The sequence below is a fragment of the Lissotriton vulgaris genome, chromosome 12, assembly GCF_964263255.1.
Source record: "Lissotriton vulgaris chromosome 12, aLisVul1.2, whole genome shotgun sequence".
Taxonomy (NCBI): Eukaryota; Metazoa; Chordata; class Amphibia; order Caudata; family Salamandridae; genus Lissotriton; species Lissotriton vulgaris.
This window is the reverse complement of record NC_141700.1, coordinates 79,393,322-79,412,854: the sequence shown is the minus strand read 5'-3', so window position 1 is coordinate 79,412,854 and position 19,533 is coordinate 79,393,322. Positions and strand designations below refer to the sequence as shown.

Sequence of the window (19,533 nt, the reverse complement as noted above, 5' to 3'; positions counted from 1 at the left end):
TCATTTCTTTTCATTTTCTTTTTTTTTTTAGGCATAGGCAGATTAAGACATTTTCCCTGCATTACAAGACCCTGAGCCAAAGCTGGGACTCAAACCAAGTTCCCCAATTCCAAGGTTTGTGGCTCAGGAGGAGGAGGTGGATTACACACAGACATGCAAATTAACAAAAGAGGGAGGTAGAGTAACGAAGTAGGATTCTTACTCCACAGGCTTAGTTATATAAACAAAGGGAATCCTACTGACAGTGTTTAGAAAAGCGTTACCCACAGTGGTGTGGGAGCACCACACATAGTCATTACTAAAAGTGCTCCCGCGGAGTCGTAGGTCATAGCACGCCCCATCCCGCTAGAGGGGTGCGAAGACCCCTATGATGAAGCATGACACCAAGGGGCCTTTTGGTGTGTGAGGGGTATTTTAAGAAACACTAAGTGCTCCCACACCACTGTGGGTAACGCTTTTCTAAACACTGTCAGTAGGATTCCCTTTGTTTATATTACACACAGACATACCATGGCCATTAGGCTAAAAGTCCTTAGAGGACCAAAAATCAAAAAAATGTTCCCCAAAAATGTATTGGACCAGGCACTCACCACACCATGTTCCGCTCCATCCTGGGCAGTCTTCACCCCGCGCCGTCCCCTGAGTGCAGTGGCTTAACTAGTGAACATGGGCCAAGTAGTGTGATGATGCACATAAAAATTAGAATGCAGGGGCCTTGAAAAACCTGAGTAAAGATAGTGGTGGACTTGAGAACTCATGGGTACATCACTAGGGAGAGATGAAAGTTGGTGTGTGCGGGTAGGGGTGGGTTTCTGGGAGGGGAGAGGTAAAGAAAACCATCTTGGGGCATTGACCATCCATTGAATCAATTATCCACTAAGATATCTAAGTTCACTAGGTCCTGTTCAGTAAGCATGTGTATGCAGTCAATGGGGGTCTAGACATCTTAGTAATTTATGGGGTATAAAGGTACACGCCCCACCAGAGGTGCGTAGGTATGTCAAGATGGTAGAGGTTGATGAGACACACTCAAGGTGGCGAAGAAAACAGACATAGAGAGCCCGGTACTGGTTGGGCTGTTGCATGGCATATGAGACTGAATACAGGATTTATATAGCACAAGGCTGGACCAAAGGCATTGGATCTCTTTATATGAGACACCAATTTTTCAAGACAGACAGATTTTACACATATTTTTTCAGACATGGGGAGGTTAAGTGATGTGCTCAGAATCAGAAGAAGTGAAGCTGAGGTTGGATTCAAACCTGGTCCAACAGTACCAGAGTTGGCAGCTCTAGAAACCAGCCCACCTCATCTCCCATCCGGCCGCACCCATCCTTGTAGCCAGCTTGAGGCAAAAAAGGACATTGAAAACATTTTGGAAGATGCTTGATTTCCTCATACACACGTCCCACTGCATAGCACAGATCTGATCCTAATCCATTGCAAGTCAGTGCCATAATCCAGACATGCCACCCGAGGGAGTGGTTGGTACAGAATTAGGGATGCCAGCTCACTCCATCAAAAGAGAATTTACCACTTCCTCTACATATCAGATTTCTAATTCCTCCAGCTCCAAATCAAGTGCATACATGTGGGCAGTCTGTCCAAATCCTTCAATTTTTGCTTCCCATATAACCCTAAATCAGATCCATGGTGTCCAGTTAGCGCAGAGAGGCAGGATAACCATACCTACCAGATGGCTCTTTACTAGCAGCTGTAAGTGGCACGCTTTGATATGAGTCACAGCAGAAGTGAGCGGTCATTTCAGAAGCGCCAGGCCAATCTGAGAATGACCAGGGGAGGGTCACCAGGATGCTCCAATTCTGCAATGCATCTCCCAATGCCAACAGCATAACACCACATGACTGGGTGCCCCTGTGCCCTCATGTCTCATAGTTAGATTATTAATATTATTTGTATTACAACTGCCTTTATATTTATTAAGCACATGTCTATCTAAGCAACTTCGCAATAAGAACAAATGAAAGGAAAGAAAAAAAAACACCCAAAAAATTAAAAACAAGTAACCAAGAACACTAAAACACTGCATGGAGTGTCTGCGTGTCTAGGACAGAGCCTACAAATAGATCTGTTTATAGGACTTGGGCTGAAAGGTGGGCCCCCCTGAAAGGTGTGGGACCCCTGCACTACAGGCCCATGTGCCTGTGTTACAGTCTAGCTATGTGCTCTGGGGCGTGCAAGCACAGGCAGGGATGCATGACTGATGGGAAGAGGTGTAACTGCTCATGAAACCACAAGACAGCCCACGTCAATCACAGATGATTCATGCTGTAAACATGTCGATTACTGACTTGTTCCTTCTTTCAGTGACCACGACTGGAAAGACACCTGTTTCTTCGCCAGCGTCTACAAAGTTGGTGCGAGCTCTCGCCATTTTATCTTTGATCCTGCTAGTGCTTGTGATCACTCTTTTAATTCTCTGTAAGTATATTCTGGAATATTGTTTTGGTATTTCAATAAGCATTGTTCCAAAGCGTTTTGTGCCCCTGGGGCACTTTGGCATTGCAGAAAGATGGACAATAATTTTTTCTGCATTGGCGCTAAATGTGTGCAAGTGCGATCTCAAGGAGGCAGCCCCTCATTTGCATGGGGGTGTGGTTCTGGGGAAATGAGGAAACCCTTTGCATTAACGCAATATTATAGACATGGGCGCAACCCTCACGGTCCCCATGGGATTTGGGTGACATGGATTGTCCCAGGATCCCTGTCTAGGCAATTGGGTCATTCACTGCACCTGCCTGCAAGGGAATCTCTAACCCTTCGAAGGGCATGCCAGTTACGTCAAACAGCTAGTCCGTCCTTCGCTGATGAGCTGTTCTCAGTGAAGGCATGGTGGGACAGTGTTTCCCTGGTGCTACATATGTTTAAAGTGGATTTCCCCGTGGCTGTTGAGTGGTCCCCTATTCCTTCTACTAGTTAGGTCTTTTTAGCCCACAGCACTTTGCGTTCTAGAATTAGTAATTTTGAGGTTGTCATTATAAGTGGGCTTAAAATTCCCAGCATGCAAAGGGATATTGGCTCATAAAACCAAGAGTAGCAAAGGTGTGGTGTCATGCATAAGTTATACCATCAGGCAGGTATGCTTCCTGTGTGATGTTTCATTGTCTATGTTGAGTTTTATCCTCTCACACTGCTCTTAATGGGAGGGCTGCACTGATGGCTGGGGTGACCAAAGCATTTAATGGCACGGCTGACCACGGTTTCCTGTCCTAAGCATTTCATCTACAAATCAATGTTATCCAGTGCGATAATCTAATTAGTTATTTTGAAACACACCAAGCCTACAATACCCAACATGGGTTAGGTTATTATCACACACAGGCACAGGCCGGTAAATGTGTCAGTAAAGAGATAATATAGATGCAGCCACCCTCCTAATATCCTCAAAAGTCATATGAATGTCCTGGCTTATGATCCTGGAAGCATTCCTGGAGTTAGCCAGGGTATTTTACAAGTGGCCATTGAAGGGTATATATGGGGCTAACAAATGCAAAATCTTTGCTGTAACTTATCTGCCAGGTCATTCTTAAAGGCAAGGCTAGTTGTCCCATTAATGTGGCTTAACAATTGAAGCACTCCTAGGAATGTTGTAGCAGCACTTGGGCTAGCTGGACTGGGAAGGAAGACATTGCAACTAGCAGATGATTTAATAGACGGTTAGAGTGCTTCTGGAAGACAACTGAAGGCTCAAACTCCTTCTTAGAAAAAAATTGGGCGACATTATTAGTAGTCAGCTGCTTTGGATTTGAATCTATGAAAATTAAATGAGCAAATGCAAATTTAAATGATTGAAGTTTGTGACTCTGTTTTCATAAACCTTGATGTGTTCCAGCCATAAAGTGGTCCAGTCAACTGCAGGGGAGGACAGCGGAAGTGATGCAATGCTCTGCCAATGCCACCTTTTTATCAGAAGAAGTCGGGTATTTCTCTAAGCAGTGGGACACCGCCCAACAAAACCTTACCCAGTTGCTAGCCGAGTATGCCACAATGACCCGGTTGTACCAAAATCTGTCTATATCGTACCAAAATCTGTCAATATCGTACCAAAGCACCAACAATACTCTACAAGATGTGCTGGAGCAGCAGAGGCAAGTGAATGAGCTCTTGACCCAGATGTTGACCTGGCTGCCAGACAGAAACTGGTTTCAGTGTTCTAGAGAGGAAATGAGTGGTCATACAGGTGAGGCAGTTTGTGTGTCCGAGAGCTGGGTAGGGGCATAGTAGTTGATCCCTCATAATAGTCTCACATGACATTCTTCATGTACGGCTTGATCACTTATATGGGGATGAGATTAAGTCACAAGTAATTTCTAATAATTGGGTATATTCAGATGTAGACGTCATGTACTCAAGATGTTCAGCCATAATTTAAGAGGCATCTTGCTATGTGGGGTGGAGGTCAACTGAGATTCAGTTTTTGCAGACTTAGTTTCAATTGATAGTAGGTCTTTTATGATTATATGTTCTTAATGATCTGTGTAAAAGGTGTATTCAAGAGGCAAAAGTTTCAAGTAATGGCGAGTTCTTTGGCAAAGATTTCCCCTGTGGTTAATTACAGGGGAAAAGTTTAATAAACTTCAAAAGAAAAATATTATGTTGAATATTATCGGCAATTAATTTATATATTTTAAATGTATAACAAAATTAAAGATTCTGCAGCACTGTTAATTCAAATATGAAATGTAATTAATTTCAATATATTAAATTAATATTTTTGCTGAGTTTAAATCAAACAACCAAAAATAAAAAACAGTATATCATGTTTTAATTATTATTAAAATGATGAGTACAATTACAAGTAATACTTTAAATGTTACTGTTACATTATATAGATTAAGAAAACGTTTTTAAATATTTTACAATAAAATACTAAATGATTTTTTAGATTTTTTTAACATTAAAGTACATTTACTCGTAATTTTGAGTAGTTTAAATAACTTAATTACATTTAACATTATTTTCTATGGGGTTTCCTTTTAAGTCCTTACTGCCATAATTTTCTATGGGAGGATCTTGCAGTACCAGTGGTTGACCCTGCGTGATGCTGAAATTACTTCAGTTCTGATCTTAAGTACATTTGCAACAGTTTTGGTCAGAAGTGCAGTTTGTGAATTACAATGGTTCATTGTTTTGTTGGAGGGGGCATGTCCCTACTTAACCCCTCTTTTGGGGTAAGAGGGACCCCTCCCCTGCTGATGACGGAACTGCTCCGTCATCAACTGCGGTGGCGCTGTGTTGATGAGGGAGCGGTTACGTCATGGCCCTGCCGCTGCGCCTGCGCGGCGCGTTCTATTGAGCGGGCGGGGCCGTGACGGAACCGCTCCGTCATGAGCACAGCTCAGCCGACGCTGGTGACGAAGCGGCTCCGTCACCAGCATGCGCCCGCTGCTCGGCCGCCCTCCCCTATTAGCACTGCGGCGGAATAGCCACCCCAGTGAAGGGGTTAAACTCCTTCCTTACCTTTTCTAAACACCTCCATATGCCTCTCTAAACTCCTCTCATCTAGTAGTAAGTGTGCCACTTTTCCAGCCAATTCTCTTGGCCGAAATACACTGTCAAAATAAACCTCAGGCATTAAAAACGTACAGTGCTGGGCCACAATCTATGCAAAGATGCAGAAAGTTGGGCAGCAAACTCTGGGAAGGTGATCAGCCTTGGTTATGTATAACTGGTTGTAAGTAAGGCTTGAAAATGGGAGTAACTGTGAGTGATTGCAATCATACGTATAGCTCTGGTCATAATTAAAACTGGTCCAAATCTAAGACATGTAACCCAGAGAATGGTACAAGCGGGTAAGCTGAAGATGGGCCCTTTCTAAATGTTCAGTGATCCTGCCTGGTTTCGATAAACGGTTTCCATAAGCCACCAGTGGAACTGTTGCCATCTTGATCACATCTAAGCACATTCATTTCCTCCCAAAAGTATTTACATATATAGCCGGCTTACAACATCTGCTTTGAGTTACTAAGGACCACACCATGGTAACATCAATCATGCGGTTTATATGTTGATATACTGTATCAAACATTAACAGCACTGGTTTCCTTTCCTTTCTCTTTTCAGCCATTCGTTGTAAGTTCTGCCAACAAGAATGGACACAACAAAATATGCACTGCTACTATTTCTCCCAAGACGCCCGGGACTGGTGGTACAGTCAAGGGTGGTGTAGGCGCCATCAGTCCCAGCTAGTGTCCGTGAACAGCCAGGAAGAACAGGTGTGTTAACTTCTCACTCTAGCTGGATCACAGCCCAGTAAGCAGTATATTGTTAGAGCATCATCATCTTGCAAAGTGTGGATCTAGCGTTTGGAATATACATGGGTGCAAATAACAGTCTTTTCTTCTCAAACTCTCCCCAAAGTCTTGCCTTCACAGCATGTTTTTTCTCTAACATGATTTTCTCGCTCTATTCTCAACACTCACTACTTATTTATAAAGCCAACTCTGTGTTACATCAGGATCTATGCTGTACCATTATGGAAAGGGTATGTGTTAAATCTTTACCCTACATTTTAGATCACTGTTCAGAATGCATGAGTGATAATGCGTGAATGGAATGGTAAGTGTGGAATGTTGGCTGCCTGAGTGGTAATGCGTGAATGGAATGGTAAGTGTGGAATGTTGGCTGCCTGAGTGATAATGCGTGAATGGAATGGTAAGTGTGAAATGTTGGCTGCCTGAGTGGTAATGCGTGAATGGAATGGTAAGTGTGAAATGTTGGCTGCCTGAGTGGTAATGCGTGAATGGAATGGTAAGTGTGGAATGTTGGCTGCCTGAGTGGTAATGCGTGAATGGAATGGTAAGTGTGGAATGTTGGCTGCCTGAGTGATAATGCGTGAATGGAATGGTAAGTGTGGAATGTTGGCTGCCTGAGTGGTAATGCGGGAATGGAATGGTAAGTGTGGAATGTTGGCTGCCTGAGTGGTAATGCGTGAATGGAATGGTAAGTGTGGAATGTTGGCTGCCTGAGTGGTAATGCGTGAATGGAATGGTAAGTGTGACATGTTGGCTGCCTGAGTGGTAATGCGTGAATGGAATGGTAAGTGTGGAATGTTGGCTGCCTGAGTGGTAATGCGTGAATGGAATGGTAAGTGTGGAATGTTGGCTGCCTGAGTGATAATGCGTGAATGGAATGGTAAGTGTGGAATGTTGGCTGCCTGAGTGGTAATGCGTGAATGGAATGGTAAGTGTGGAATGTTGGCTGCCTGAGTGGTAATGCGTGAATGGAATGGTAAGTGTGGAATGTTGGCTGCCTGAGTGATAATGCGTGAATGGAATGGTAAGTGTGAAATGTTGGCTGCCTGAGTGATAATGCGTGAATGGAATGGTAAGTGTGGAATGTTGGCTGCCTGAGTGGTAATGCGTGAATGGAATGGTAAGTGTGGAATGTTGGCTGCCTGAGTGGTAATGCGTGAATGGAATGGTAAGTGTGGAATGTTGGCTGCCTGAGTGGTAATGCGTGAATGGAATGGTAAGTGTGGAATGTTGGCTGCCTGAGTGGTAATGCGTGAATGGAATGGTAAGTGTGGAATGTTGGCTGCCTGAGTGGTAATGCGTGAATTGAATGGTAAGTGTGGAATGTTGGCTGCCTGAGTGGTAATGCTTGAAAGGAATGGTAAGTGTGAAATGTTGGCTCCCCACTGATCAAGTTGCACTCAGCGCACCAGACTTCCAACAATATTACTAAGTGGCCCAGCTGCAAAGGCTCTCACTCTAGCTAGCAGGGCATGACGTCACCGAAACAGGCCACCACAACAGCCCAGATAGATTCTTGGACACTACACAATGCACTTTTCCCAAGTCACAAAGGACCCCCAAAGTGCAGTATACTCTTAGAGGTAGCATGCATCTGTATGCATAATGCCCTCAAATACACAAATGCTGCGCCTACTTATGCCCCGGCTATCTCACCGAAGGTCCTCCCAACTCAATCAGCGCAGATAGCTTCCGGAAACTTAACATGCTGGGAGCTTGTATGACTGTGTACCAATGGGGACCTGTTTGAGGAAGCCTTCCCCTTGATTTTGAAGGCCCTGAACAACCCCAGGGACCTTCCTGCGTGCGAGTTTCTCACATATGGTAGAATTCGGCTTGCAATACACCAAGCTTAGCAGATGGCCTGACACGAACCACCCACACATGCTGTATCACAGACTCTTCTCACAATGGGGCGCGGGAAGAGACTAGTGTCCAGACTGTATAGTGGGGTTGGGAGACACACAGGAATCTCCTTATATACACTTAAGTCTGACTTGCAAGATGAACTCCACTTAGTCTTCGATGATAAGGATTGGCAAGCCGCGGTACAAAACCCCTCACAATATCCAGGTAATGCTCTTTTTTAAATGTACTCACACAGATTCTCCACAGAGCATATCAGACTCCGCAAAAATATATGTACCATTACCCTTGGCTTCTCCGGCTTGCCCACGATGTCAACAGATGCCTGCACACTTGACTCACATGTTGTGGGACTGCGCAAAACTGCAACCCTTTTGGTCCGTTGTGCTCTCCACGCTAAGGGGTGCCCCCGTGCATGGTAATGGAGGACCCCCAGAGGTCTCTCTCCTACACCCACTTTTGCTGGAGTCACCTTCAAGTTAGGTCCTACCCATACTCCTCCCCCTCACGAAGTGCGCTGCTAATAGGACAATCTCCATAGTAGACTGATCTGGGCCAACCCTGCACCAAGCAATTTTGATCACCCCCCAATAGGGCTCCACCAGAAACTAATATCCATTGAAACCACAACCCCTGTTGAAAATAGGCCTGTAAATCACTGTACTATATAACTTTTCAAACTTGATAAAAATGGTTTGCAAAAAAAAAAGGTACCAAAAGTTGCTTCAAAGGACTCCATAAATGCGTCAACAAAACCGCCCTTTTTAATCACGCACTTGGATGCAGCACCTTAATCATACTGATCCTAAGCGGATACTAGTTTAGTAATGTAAAGCCTCACTTGCTGTAGTTAAAATTAGGATTGATAGTAATCCATATGCTTTATCGGTCCTCCTTTTTAGGTCTCGCCTAACCCAGCGCTTGTGCTCTTCTGGCCAGACCTTATGCAAGAAGGGCTTCAAAAAATGCTACCGCCGGCTACAGCTTGCAGTGCATGTGCGCGGGCACGCGCTTAGGAGCAGAGGTGCCATAGGGCAAACCTCGTTATGCTCATTAAGCGCCCACGATCACTTTCACTTTCGGCCGCGATCACTTTTGTGACGGCCCTTTGGTGTTCTCGTTCAAAGAACATCAAACACCAAACATCAAAGGACATGCTATTGTGTTAATGCTTTGCTGCTGTCCGTTTGACTTACAACGTGCTTTCTCTTTCCACAAACTCGATGTTTGTGTTCCTTTATTTTGAGATGCTTTTAGTATTACTGTCACACACACAACCACAACCACACACACAACCACAACCGCACACGCAACCATAGGCACAACCACACACACACACATAACCACACACATACACACAACCACACATACACACACACAACCACACATACAACCACACACAACCACACATACAACCACACACACACACAACCACACACATACACATACCCACACACACACAGCCACACACACAACCACACATACAACCACACACAAGTCCACAACCACACACTCAACCACATGCACAATCACACACAGCCACACACAAAGCTACAACCACTCACAACCACACACACACACAACCACAACCACACACACAACTACACACAACCACAACCATACACACAACTACACATACAACCACACACACAACCACACAAACAAACACACAACCACACACACAACCACACACACCCAACCACACACACCCAACCACACCCAACTACAACCCCACACAAACAACCACACACATACACAACCACACACACACAACCACATACACAACCACACATACAACCACACACATACCACCACACACACACAACCACACACACACAACCACACACGCACAACCACACACACACACACAACCAAACCCACAACCACACACACACAGCAACACACAACCACACACACAACCACACACACACAGCCACACACCGCCACACACACCCAAACACACACAACCACACACACACACAACCACACACACAACCACACACACAACCACAGGCACAACCACACGCACACAACCACACAATCACATGCAACCACATATACAACCACACACACACAACCACACACATACACATAACTACACACACGCAACCACAGCCACACACACACACACACACAACCACAACCACACATACAACCACACACAAGACCACAACCACATGCACCATCACACACAGCCACACACAACCACACACACAACCACAACCACACACAACCACAAAAACAACCACACACACAACCACACACATACAACCACAACTACACACACACACAACCACCCACACACACACACACAACCACCCACACATACACAACCCCACACACACACAACCACACACACACAAAAACACACACAACCACACACACACAACCATACGCACACAACCATACACACACACACAACCACACACAGCCACAACACACAAAACCACACACACACACACGACCACAACCTCGCACACAACCACACACACAACAACCACACACACAACAACAACCACAAACACAACCAGACATACAACCATACACACACATAACCACAAACACACAACCACAAGCACACACAACCAAACACACACACAAGCACACACATTCACACACACAACCACAAGTACACACCCAACCACACACAACCACAACCTCGCACACAACCACACACACAACCACACACAACCATACACACAACCACATACACAAACACACACAGCCACACACACAACCACACACACACAACCACACACACAACCACAACCACACACACAACCACACACACACACAACCACACACACAAAACCACACACACACAACCACACACATACAACCACACACATACAACCACACACACAACCACAACCACACACCATACACACAACCACACATCTACACACACACCGATAACCGCACCCACACGCAACCACGCCCACACACATACACACACACACAAACACACACACACACAACCACACATACACACAACCACACACACACCACACACACACACACAACCTTACACGCCACACACACAACCACACACACAACCACACCAAGCATTGGCATAGCTAATAAGTCTCACCTTATAAGTGTTTAACAACGCAACAGTTGATGTGGTTGCACCAAGCATATTGTGCTGCATAACTAAATACTTAGAAGGTCCCAAAAGCGAGACCTATTGGCTATGCCAATGCTTGTTTATTGAGTGTTATACTAACATACAGTTGACAGTGTGTGATTTGCGTGTGTTAGTGTGATTCTTTTCCTATTTCTGGAATTCTATTGACAATAGAACAAGTGCTTGTGATGTCATGGGCTCTCTCTATTTGTAGGATAGAACATGGCGAGTGGGTATTTTGATTTTGTTTCTATCTTTTGGTCAATTGTATAATAATTAGACGAGGAGTCGAGCATACTGAGTGCACTTGTTTGCCTGCACACATACCTGATCTCTTTTCTTGGATTCAGCGTTGTCTTTTCATTTGGATGTAAGCCGGTGAGCGTGCACTAACAAATTCTTTTTATATTCAGATGTTTATTAACAGCAGATCAAAAGACTCATATGATAAACTTTGGATTGGCTATTCAGATGATAAAAAAGAAGGTCATTGGGTCTGGGAGGATGGCTCTTCTCGCTACCTATGGTGAGATCTTCCTTACATATTTAATGGCGCTTTAGTAATAGCTGATGTAATGCTGTTGAAAAAGAAACTCGTTTGATGATATTGTATGTCATGTCTCCTTTTTACAGGCACATTAAAAAAAATAAGATCACTGTATCATCTCAGTTTGCAGATTTGCAATTTGTCTAGTTATGAGTTCTGGCTCTATAATGCACATTGTGGGTTGTAAGGAATTGGGCTATTAGTTGAGAGGGGTGAAAGCCCCATTCAAATAATAAACATAAGATTTGTCAGGGTGAACCACAAAAGTCACTAAATAATCCTGTGCTTAACACTCTGGTTCCTTGGCACAAAAGCAGTAAGGCTTAACTTAGAGGCACATTGTAAAGTATTTCTGCAGCACACAACCAAAAAAAAAGTGAAAATACAAAATAGGAATAATCCTAAACCAATGTAGAAAAAGAGTAATACAAATAAATTTCACTAAAACAAATGAATTCCGAACAGTTGAACCAGAGTTATGAATTTTAATTTTTTTGTGTGAAATCTAGATCCTAAAATATCAAAGCACCAACTGTGGGTATCTGGTTTCGCGAGACCGAGCCAAAGTCAAAAATAAGCGATGGAGCGTGGGTCGGATACAAGGGGTGGATTGGGCCTGGTCTGGACTTACCTTCTGATGAAGAAAAAATCCTACAAAATTCTTGAAGAAAGTATTCTTCAGCAGAGCAAATCAGCAGGCTGTGTCCGAGGAGGTATCATTGACACCGAGGAGCCACTGGATGAAGGTCCTGTAACACCATCAACGAGGACGGGAAGAGCTCCAGGCACGAAAAGGATTTTTAAGCCGAAGTGGTTGTCGTCATAGTCAATGGGGAGCCAGTTGACATTGACCCTGGTGAAGATTTCTACCATCAGACTTGGACTACTTTTTGGAACTCAGATTCCTCTGCTGAAAAGGAGTTGCTGCTGCGGAAAAGAAGGTAGCAGGAGCTATCGCAAAGTGAGACAGACCAGCAATGAACCTTGTGCAAATCTGCTGGCAGGTAGGTAGGTCCTGGTTTTCTGTCAGTTCTCCAGGTAGTTTTTCTTTGAAAATGTTCTAGGCCTCAACTTTTAGAGTTAGGCAGAAGCAGTACCACCAACACCACTTTCAAGGGTCCAGGGCATGGGGGCACCATATCAGCAGTTAGGACTCACAACACCAGCAGGGGTTAAGGCAAAAGGTACCTGTGTAGGTCCCTTTAGCACACACAGGATTCCAGCTAACTCGCTCTTGGAGTCACTTTGGTGGTCCTGGTTTCAAGGGGCAGGTCAAGTTCTGCTCCTTCAGATAGCAGGGCAGCAAGGCAATCCTTTCAGCAGTAGGGCTTTTTTTCTCCTGAATCATCTACAGGACACTGGCAGAAGGCATAAATGGTTAAGAGAAGAACATGGCAACTTTTTAAAAGTTGCATTTTCAGAATTGTGACTTAAAATCAAACTGTATCATTAAAGAGGATTTTAAATTACTATTCCTTTTAGTCCAAACACCATATCTCTCTCTGCATTCAGTCCAAAGTTAGCACTTATTAAAGGTAATAAAGTAGCCCAGTGAGTAGTCAATGGGGAGATGTCCTTCCAGTAGTGAAAAATTACTTTTTCACTACCAGGACATGTAAAACTTAAATCCACATGTCCTACTTTTTAAATGCTAAGGACACTTCCCTATGAGCTTTTTAGGGCCTAAATTAGGACTTACTTATAAATATTCAAAATGCTTTACATGCTGCAATGGCAGGCTTGAGACATGTTTTAAAGTACTACTTTGTTTGCCAGCACAATGAGTGCTGCAGGCCCACTTGTAACATTTAATTTACAGGCCCTGAGTACATGTAGTTCCATATAACAAGGACTTACAAGTAAATTAAATGTGCCAGTCAGGTGTAGAACAATATTATCGTGTTTTAGGGCGAGAGAAGAAGCACTTTAGAACTGGTTACCAGTGGTAAAGTGCACAGAGGCCTACAGCCAACAAAAATAAATTTTGCACCCCATGAGGGGTGAAGGCAAAAGGTTTGCAGGAAAACTACACCAAGGATTTCAGGACTTGCAAGGGTTACTATAAGGCATAACAAAAATATTGCATCCACTTCATTGGGCACTATGACGTTGTTAAGATTAATAGATGTGGAGTTCAGAATAGTAAATCTATATTGTCAAGGTAAGTAGACGTGGAGTTAAGAAAAGAAGGTATATCCTTATCATGCTGATATAGTAGTAGCCAGTGAGGTGTATGCAATATTTTTATAGGTCGATATTGATGACCTCACTATTAGCTTAGTAAATCTGATTTAAGAGCTTACATTGCCTTGCGTCGCCTTGCCAGTCTGTGCTAAATCTGGGGCAGGCTGTGTTGATGCCATTAAGCAAAATGCCAACACTAGGCACAGCAAGTGCCTTAGCCCAGGGTAAGTGGATCACCACATACATTTAGTGCTGGTAGTTACTTAAATCGCTTTAAAAAACCAGCTGAAGATGTGCAGTGTTTGAGTCATTATCAAGCTGTGAGTTCACTCTGCGTATGGTAAAGAAATTGACTGCAAAAGAACCACCAGGAAGAAAGAAAGATGGGACTTTTTACTCCCTCGTTTCTGTCTTCAGAGGTTAATGGTTCCTCCATTTCAGAACACATAAACATGGCAAGAAATGCAGCATGGAGTAGTGTGAAAAAACTAGTTAATTATGCTCTTGAAATGACAAAATGAGTGCCTTGATGATTATGGAAAAGATTAGATGAAAGTTAACAACAAAACTTTTAAAAAGTCATCATGCAACTTTTTTTAATCATAGTAACATTGCACAAATTAGATAGTTATTTTATTCTTAAAGGTATACTCCAAATTAAAAACTATTGTAAAAAGATCTTTAACTGTTCCTGTTACTCATTACTTGTCATCCCCATTGCCTATTGTATGGTGCCTGGACCTGTTAGCTTACAACCCAGTCTTGTACACATGAAAGTGGTCAAGGGAGGAAGAGGGCACTTGTGCTAGTTGAAGTTCTGACCTATATGATGGTGCAAACCTCAAATGTGTACATCTCTTCAATGACACCTAATAGATAGGTCGATCTGTGAGGTCTTGCTGTGACCCAGTACAAGGATTGGCGGTGGGGTCTATTGTTTAATTACTTACACATGTTTTGTGATCTGCATTTATATAGGTAAAACAACAACAATTGCCAGTACTGCAATTCACTTGGATCTATCTTAGAGCATGGAGAACAAACCAAAACTAGATCTCCGAAAGACTAAATCATTTAAATCAATTCATTTATTTTCTAATTGTCAATAAAAAACACATTTTCTGAACATCAAATTATTCTACGTTGTTCGAAAATGCATTAAATATACAGGAGAGGAAAGAACAAGGAAAAAGAATCCTACATAAAAGTATTTGCATTCACAAGTACTAACAATGTGTGGTTTTCATTCACTCATGTGTCTTCATTCATACTCATATGTACAATGTAACAGTCATCCCGAGGAAGTGTTGGAAAGAAAGGTAAGAGAAAAAGAAACAATCAAAAAGTGCCTAAAAAGATTTTTTTGGGTAGTCAAAAATTATATTTTAGAAAAAAACATTTTAATTTTTTGAGCAATAGGCCATCTATACAACTATCTACATTCGGAACGATTTGTTCTAAACTCTTAAGAAGATTGGCCTAACACGATGATGGTCGACGCGTTTCGAGTTCCTTATGTGGAGGAACTCTCTTCAGGACCTCAAAAGTGGTTCTCTGCACTTTCAAATCAGTGTGTTTGTTGTCTGACTGATGTCAATCATTCATTGCGAGTTGTCTCTGTGCTGTTATGGCGAGAGCTTCTGTGTTGCGTGTAACATAGAGCTTCAATTTGAAATTGCTTTAGATGAATTCTTGTGTCGATTTTTCTTTGGTTGGGTAATTTTCTTTAAAGTTTCATTGTTTAAACTGCAGTGACTGCCGTTGAATCACAGACGAGCAAGAGGACAAGTTTTGGAACAAGAAAGCAGAATGAGTGACCTTCCTCTCTGACACGGTTAATAAGCGGGACTATGATTAATCTGCAAGTTGATGATCTGAGATACTAAGTAGGAAAGTAGGACTGTATGAGAGGTCTACGGTAGCGGTGGTAATGTTAATAATGATGTGGTAGGTCAAGCACAACATCTTGAATTTAATGTGTTTCTCAATAGACAGCCAGCAAAGGCTGCTTAACCGTTTTGAAACCGATTGTAATTTAGCAATACAACAGAGTAACCTAGCCTTGGCATTTTGTATTAAGTGGAGTCTCTTGATAGTTGTCTGGGTGATGCCTAAATATAAGATGTTACCATAATCCAGGACTGATGTAATGAGGGCTTGAATAATTGTCTTCTGGGTAGGAGAAAAATTCCAGAGTATTTTCTTTAGGCGTCTCAGGAGACAAAAGTAGCATGTTATAACTGATTTTGTTTGCTAATCAAGAGATAGGTTACCTTCTAGCCAGATGCCCAAGTTCTTTCAGCCAAGAAACCATTCAATTCCTAAATTGGCAGGAACTCCTCTCCTCTGAGGGAGTCAGGTATATAATGAATTGTGTGTCATCCGTGTGACATCAGGGAGACGCAAAGGTTTTAACTATGTCCATCAATGGGCAGACATATATGTTGAAGAGCGTACGGTTCAAGGAAGAGCATTGAAGCATGCCGTAAGCCGATGCTTGATAGTGGAGAACAAAGTGATGGTCACTTTAAAGGAGCGCTCTTTCAAGAAGGAGGTAAAACCTGTCAAGACTTGTCACAGATCCCACAATCTCTCAGTATTTTTAGAAGCACGCTGTGGGAAAGCGGTATCCTATTCCACAATTAGATTTAACAGTATTAGAGCCATAGAGCCTCCAATCAAAAGATTTGCCTTATCTCTTCCGCCACAAAAAAAAATCAGACTACTATCTACTCAAAATATTCCAAAAAATCAGACTACTATCTACTGCTAAATTTTCCCAAAATCAGACTATTATCTATTGCTAAATTTTCCAAGACTTTAGCCTGCACGGGAAGAAGAGGGATGGGGAAATAGTTCTCAAGCCTCACGTAATCAAGTGACAGTTTCCATAGCAATGTAATTAGGACATCATGCTTCCAAGTGGACGGTGCCACAGCTGTGGGTATAGAGAGATTGAGAAAATCAGTAAAGGTAGGGAATAGAATACGCCCAGACATTTTAAGGATTCTAGGCAATAATATTCAAATGCTTTCAAAGGTTTCCAGATTCTTTAGATTAAATGTCGTCCCAATACAGCCGGAGACCAAAATAGAAAACTAATATGATCCAAAATTTGGGGAAAAGGCCCTTTAAACGCAACCATTACAACGGATGCAATTACATTGCATGCCTTTGCAACGCAAAAGGTGTGCGGCAGTGGGACAAAGGCGTTGGATTTAAATCCAACACCTTCCCTACTGTTGCACACACTGGAGTTGGAATAGAAAATTAATCTATTTCCATTTCCAGCGCTCCCCCGACAGAAAGTCAGGGTAAAGTTTTGCGTTGCAACGGCATGCGATGTAATGACATGCGTTGTAACGTCACATATTCATTCTGATGTTAGTAGCATGAGATGTAGGGCTACATGCCCTGACTGTGTGGGTTGAGTATGGAAGCAGGTGGACTCCAGACTGAAGTCTGAAGAGGATGGATGCAGTGGCTTGAAGTCTAGACCCTTTGTGGGCATCTTTTTTTTTCTTTTTTTTTGTTTGTTTCCAAGACCTTTATTGAAAATGTATGTTAAAGAAACACGGCTTGGTGCCTACAACCTTACTTAGGCCGGCAGCGTTATGATCCGTTAAGTAAGTGGCACTTAAGGAAACTGCATAGATAGCGCATAAATACACAGCAAGTCGCCTACAACCACTACGGGCCGGCCGCGTCAACAGTAATCTTTGGTCTCGGGGTTTTACTCTTACCAATGCAGAACAAACATAAACCAAACTGGATCATTCCACTACCGCACTTCCCACCCACTCGACAGTACAGCGTAAATTGACTTGTGGTGCTGTTATACCGTTGATACTGCAGTAATTACAGGAGATCCCTACACATAACTGATAACAAAGACATTCAATAAGCGTCATGTGCATTCAGGTAGGTCGTCAGATATACCCAATAGTCCTTAGGTCGGGACCTCGGTGGCAACATTTCTTCATAAGTACGTAGTGTGTCCTGGCAATAAGACATATCCCTCAGCCACTGTTTGACCATTGGTACATTTTTACTCTCCCGGCACATTGAGATTCTGCGTTCAGCCAACAGCAAGGCCACCGCACAGAACTTACGTGTTGTGGCTTTCACTTTTCCCAGTAGTCCCAGGAGACAGCAGCGAATAGTACATTCAATAGCAACCTCCACCATTTCAGACAATATAGTTACGACTTCCGTCCAGTAGTTCTGTATCCTCGCACAATGCCATGCTAAATGGATAAAGTCAGCCTGGTGGTAGTTACATCTTTTGCATCGCGCTTCGTCATGTAAACCATATCTATGCAATTGAACCGGGGTGTAATATGCCTGGTGTAGGTGCTTAAAATGTATAATCCGCAAATTGCCATTAGGTGTAAGCAGTTTAGTCAGTGTGCAAGCAGTCTCCCAGTCCTTTTCTATGAGGGGGTCCTCCAGCACCAGGTTCCAACGTTCCTGAGCTCTGGTAGCCCTATAGCCTATTTCCGTCTGTGCCATTGCTTATAGTCGAGATACTAAGTGTTTGGTGTTGGGGGACGTCAGGACAAGTTGTAATGTGTTCAAAGTAGACGGTTCATCAGGAAAGGTAGGGTAAAGTTGTCTGATCGCACCTTTCAGCCTGTGAAATGTGAATTGAAATAATAGCGTTGGGTTTTGTATATAGGCCAAATCATGGCCCGTGAGGAATACTCCATCCTTATATAAGTCTCCCATTGAGACTATTCCCACTTGATTTAGTAGACCCGTACCCACAGTTTCAGCCGTCACCGACAGATTGGGATGATGGTGGAGTGGTAAAGCAGGAGCGTAGAGTGGCAGTTTGTGTGCTAGAGGACCTAACCTCCTCCATGCTGCGTTTGTAGTGTCAATTGTATTAATGTCCTTGTTGTGGAGTGGTGGTCTAACATGCGTGATGATGGCATCCAGTGGGACAGGCTTAGCGTCTCCCTCCTCAATAGCTACGTGAGTCAGATTTGGAATTTTATGGTACCAAAAGGTGGCATAGTGTGGCTGGGCACATAAGTAATATAATAAGAAATCTGGTACTCCCCATCCCCCTTTGGAGTGTGGTAACGTTAATATAGCTAGAGTGACGTGTGCTTGCTTACCCGCCCAGATCAGTTTCAACACCATCGCGGTTTTACGCTTGAAAACTTCCCTTGACGGTTGAATGGGGATATTATTGAAGAGGTAAAGGAGTTTGGGAAGTACTACCATCTTTACTATCGCTATGCGGTCAGCTAGCGATAGCGGGAGCTTAATCCAGCTCTTAATTTTGTCCTCTAGGGTGTCTATTGCTCTGCCGTAATTTGTCCTAATGACTATTTCTGGGTCTCTGTGGAACCAAATTCTTAGGTAGCGTATGGGATCTGTTTGTAACTCCAATGGATATTCTATCGCAAGCGGTAGGGTAGTGTCCGTTAGCGGGAATATCGAGGATTTTTCCCAATTTATCTGTAGTCCCGAAAATCCCCCAAATTTAATGTATGTACGTAAGAGAGGGTTTGATTTCTTGC

The 19,533-nt window shown here is 43.2% G+C and overlaps 1 protein-coding gene across 1 annotated transcript in view; it reads left to right on the top strand.

Annotated features, from left to right (window-relative positions):
• The window catches only part of LOC147673371 (uncharacterized), a 44,763-nt gene that overhangs the window by 6,206 nt on the left and 19,024 nt on the right, over window positions 1-19,533 (top strand). Inside the window, exons 2-5 of the mRNA XM_086947230.1 lie at window positions 2,332-2,445; window positions 3,857-4,204; window positions 6,088-6,239; window positions 11,685-11,797. Coding sequence (XP_086803356.1) covers window positions 2,332-2,445; window positions 3,857-4,204; window positions 6,088-6,239; window positions 11,685-11,797 — 727 coding nt within the window. The remainder of the gene's footprint in view (window positions 1-2,331; window positions 2,446-3,856; window positions 4,205-6,087; window positions 6,240-11,684; window positions 11,798-19,533) is intronic.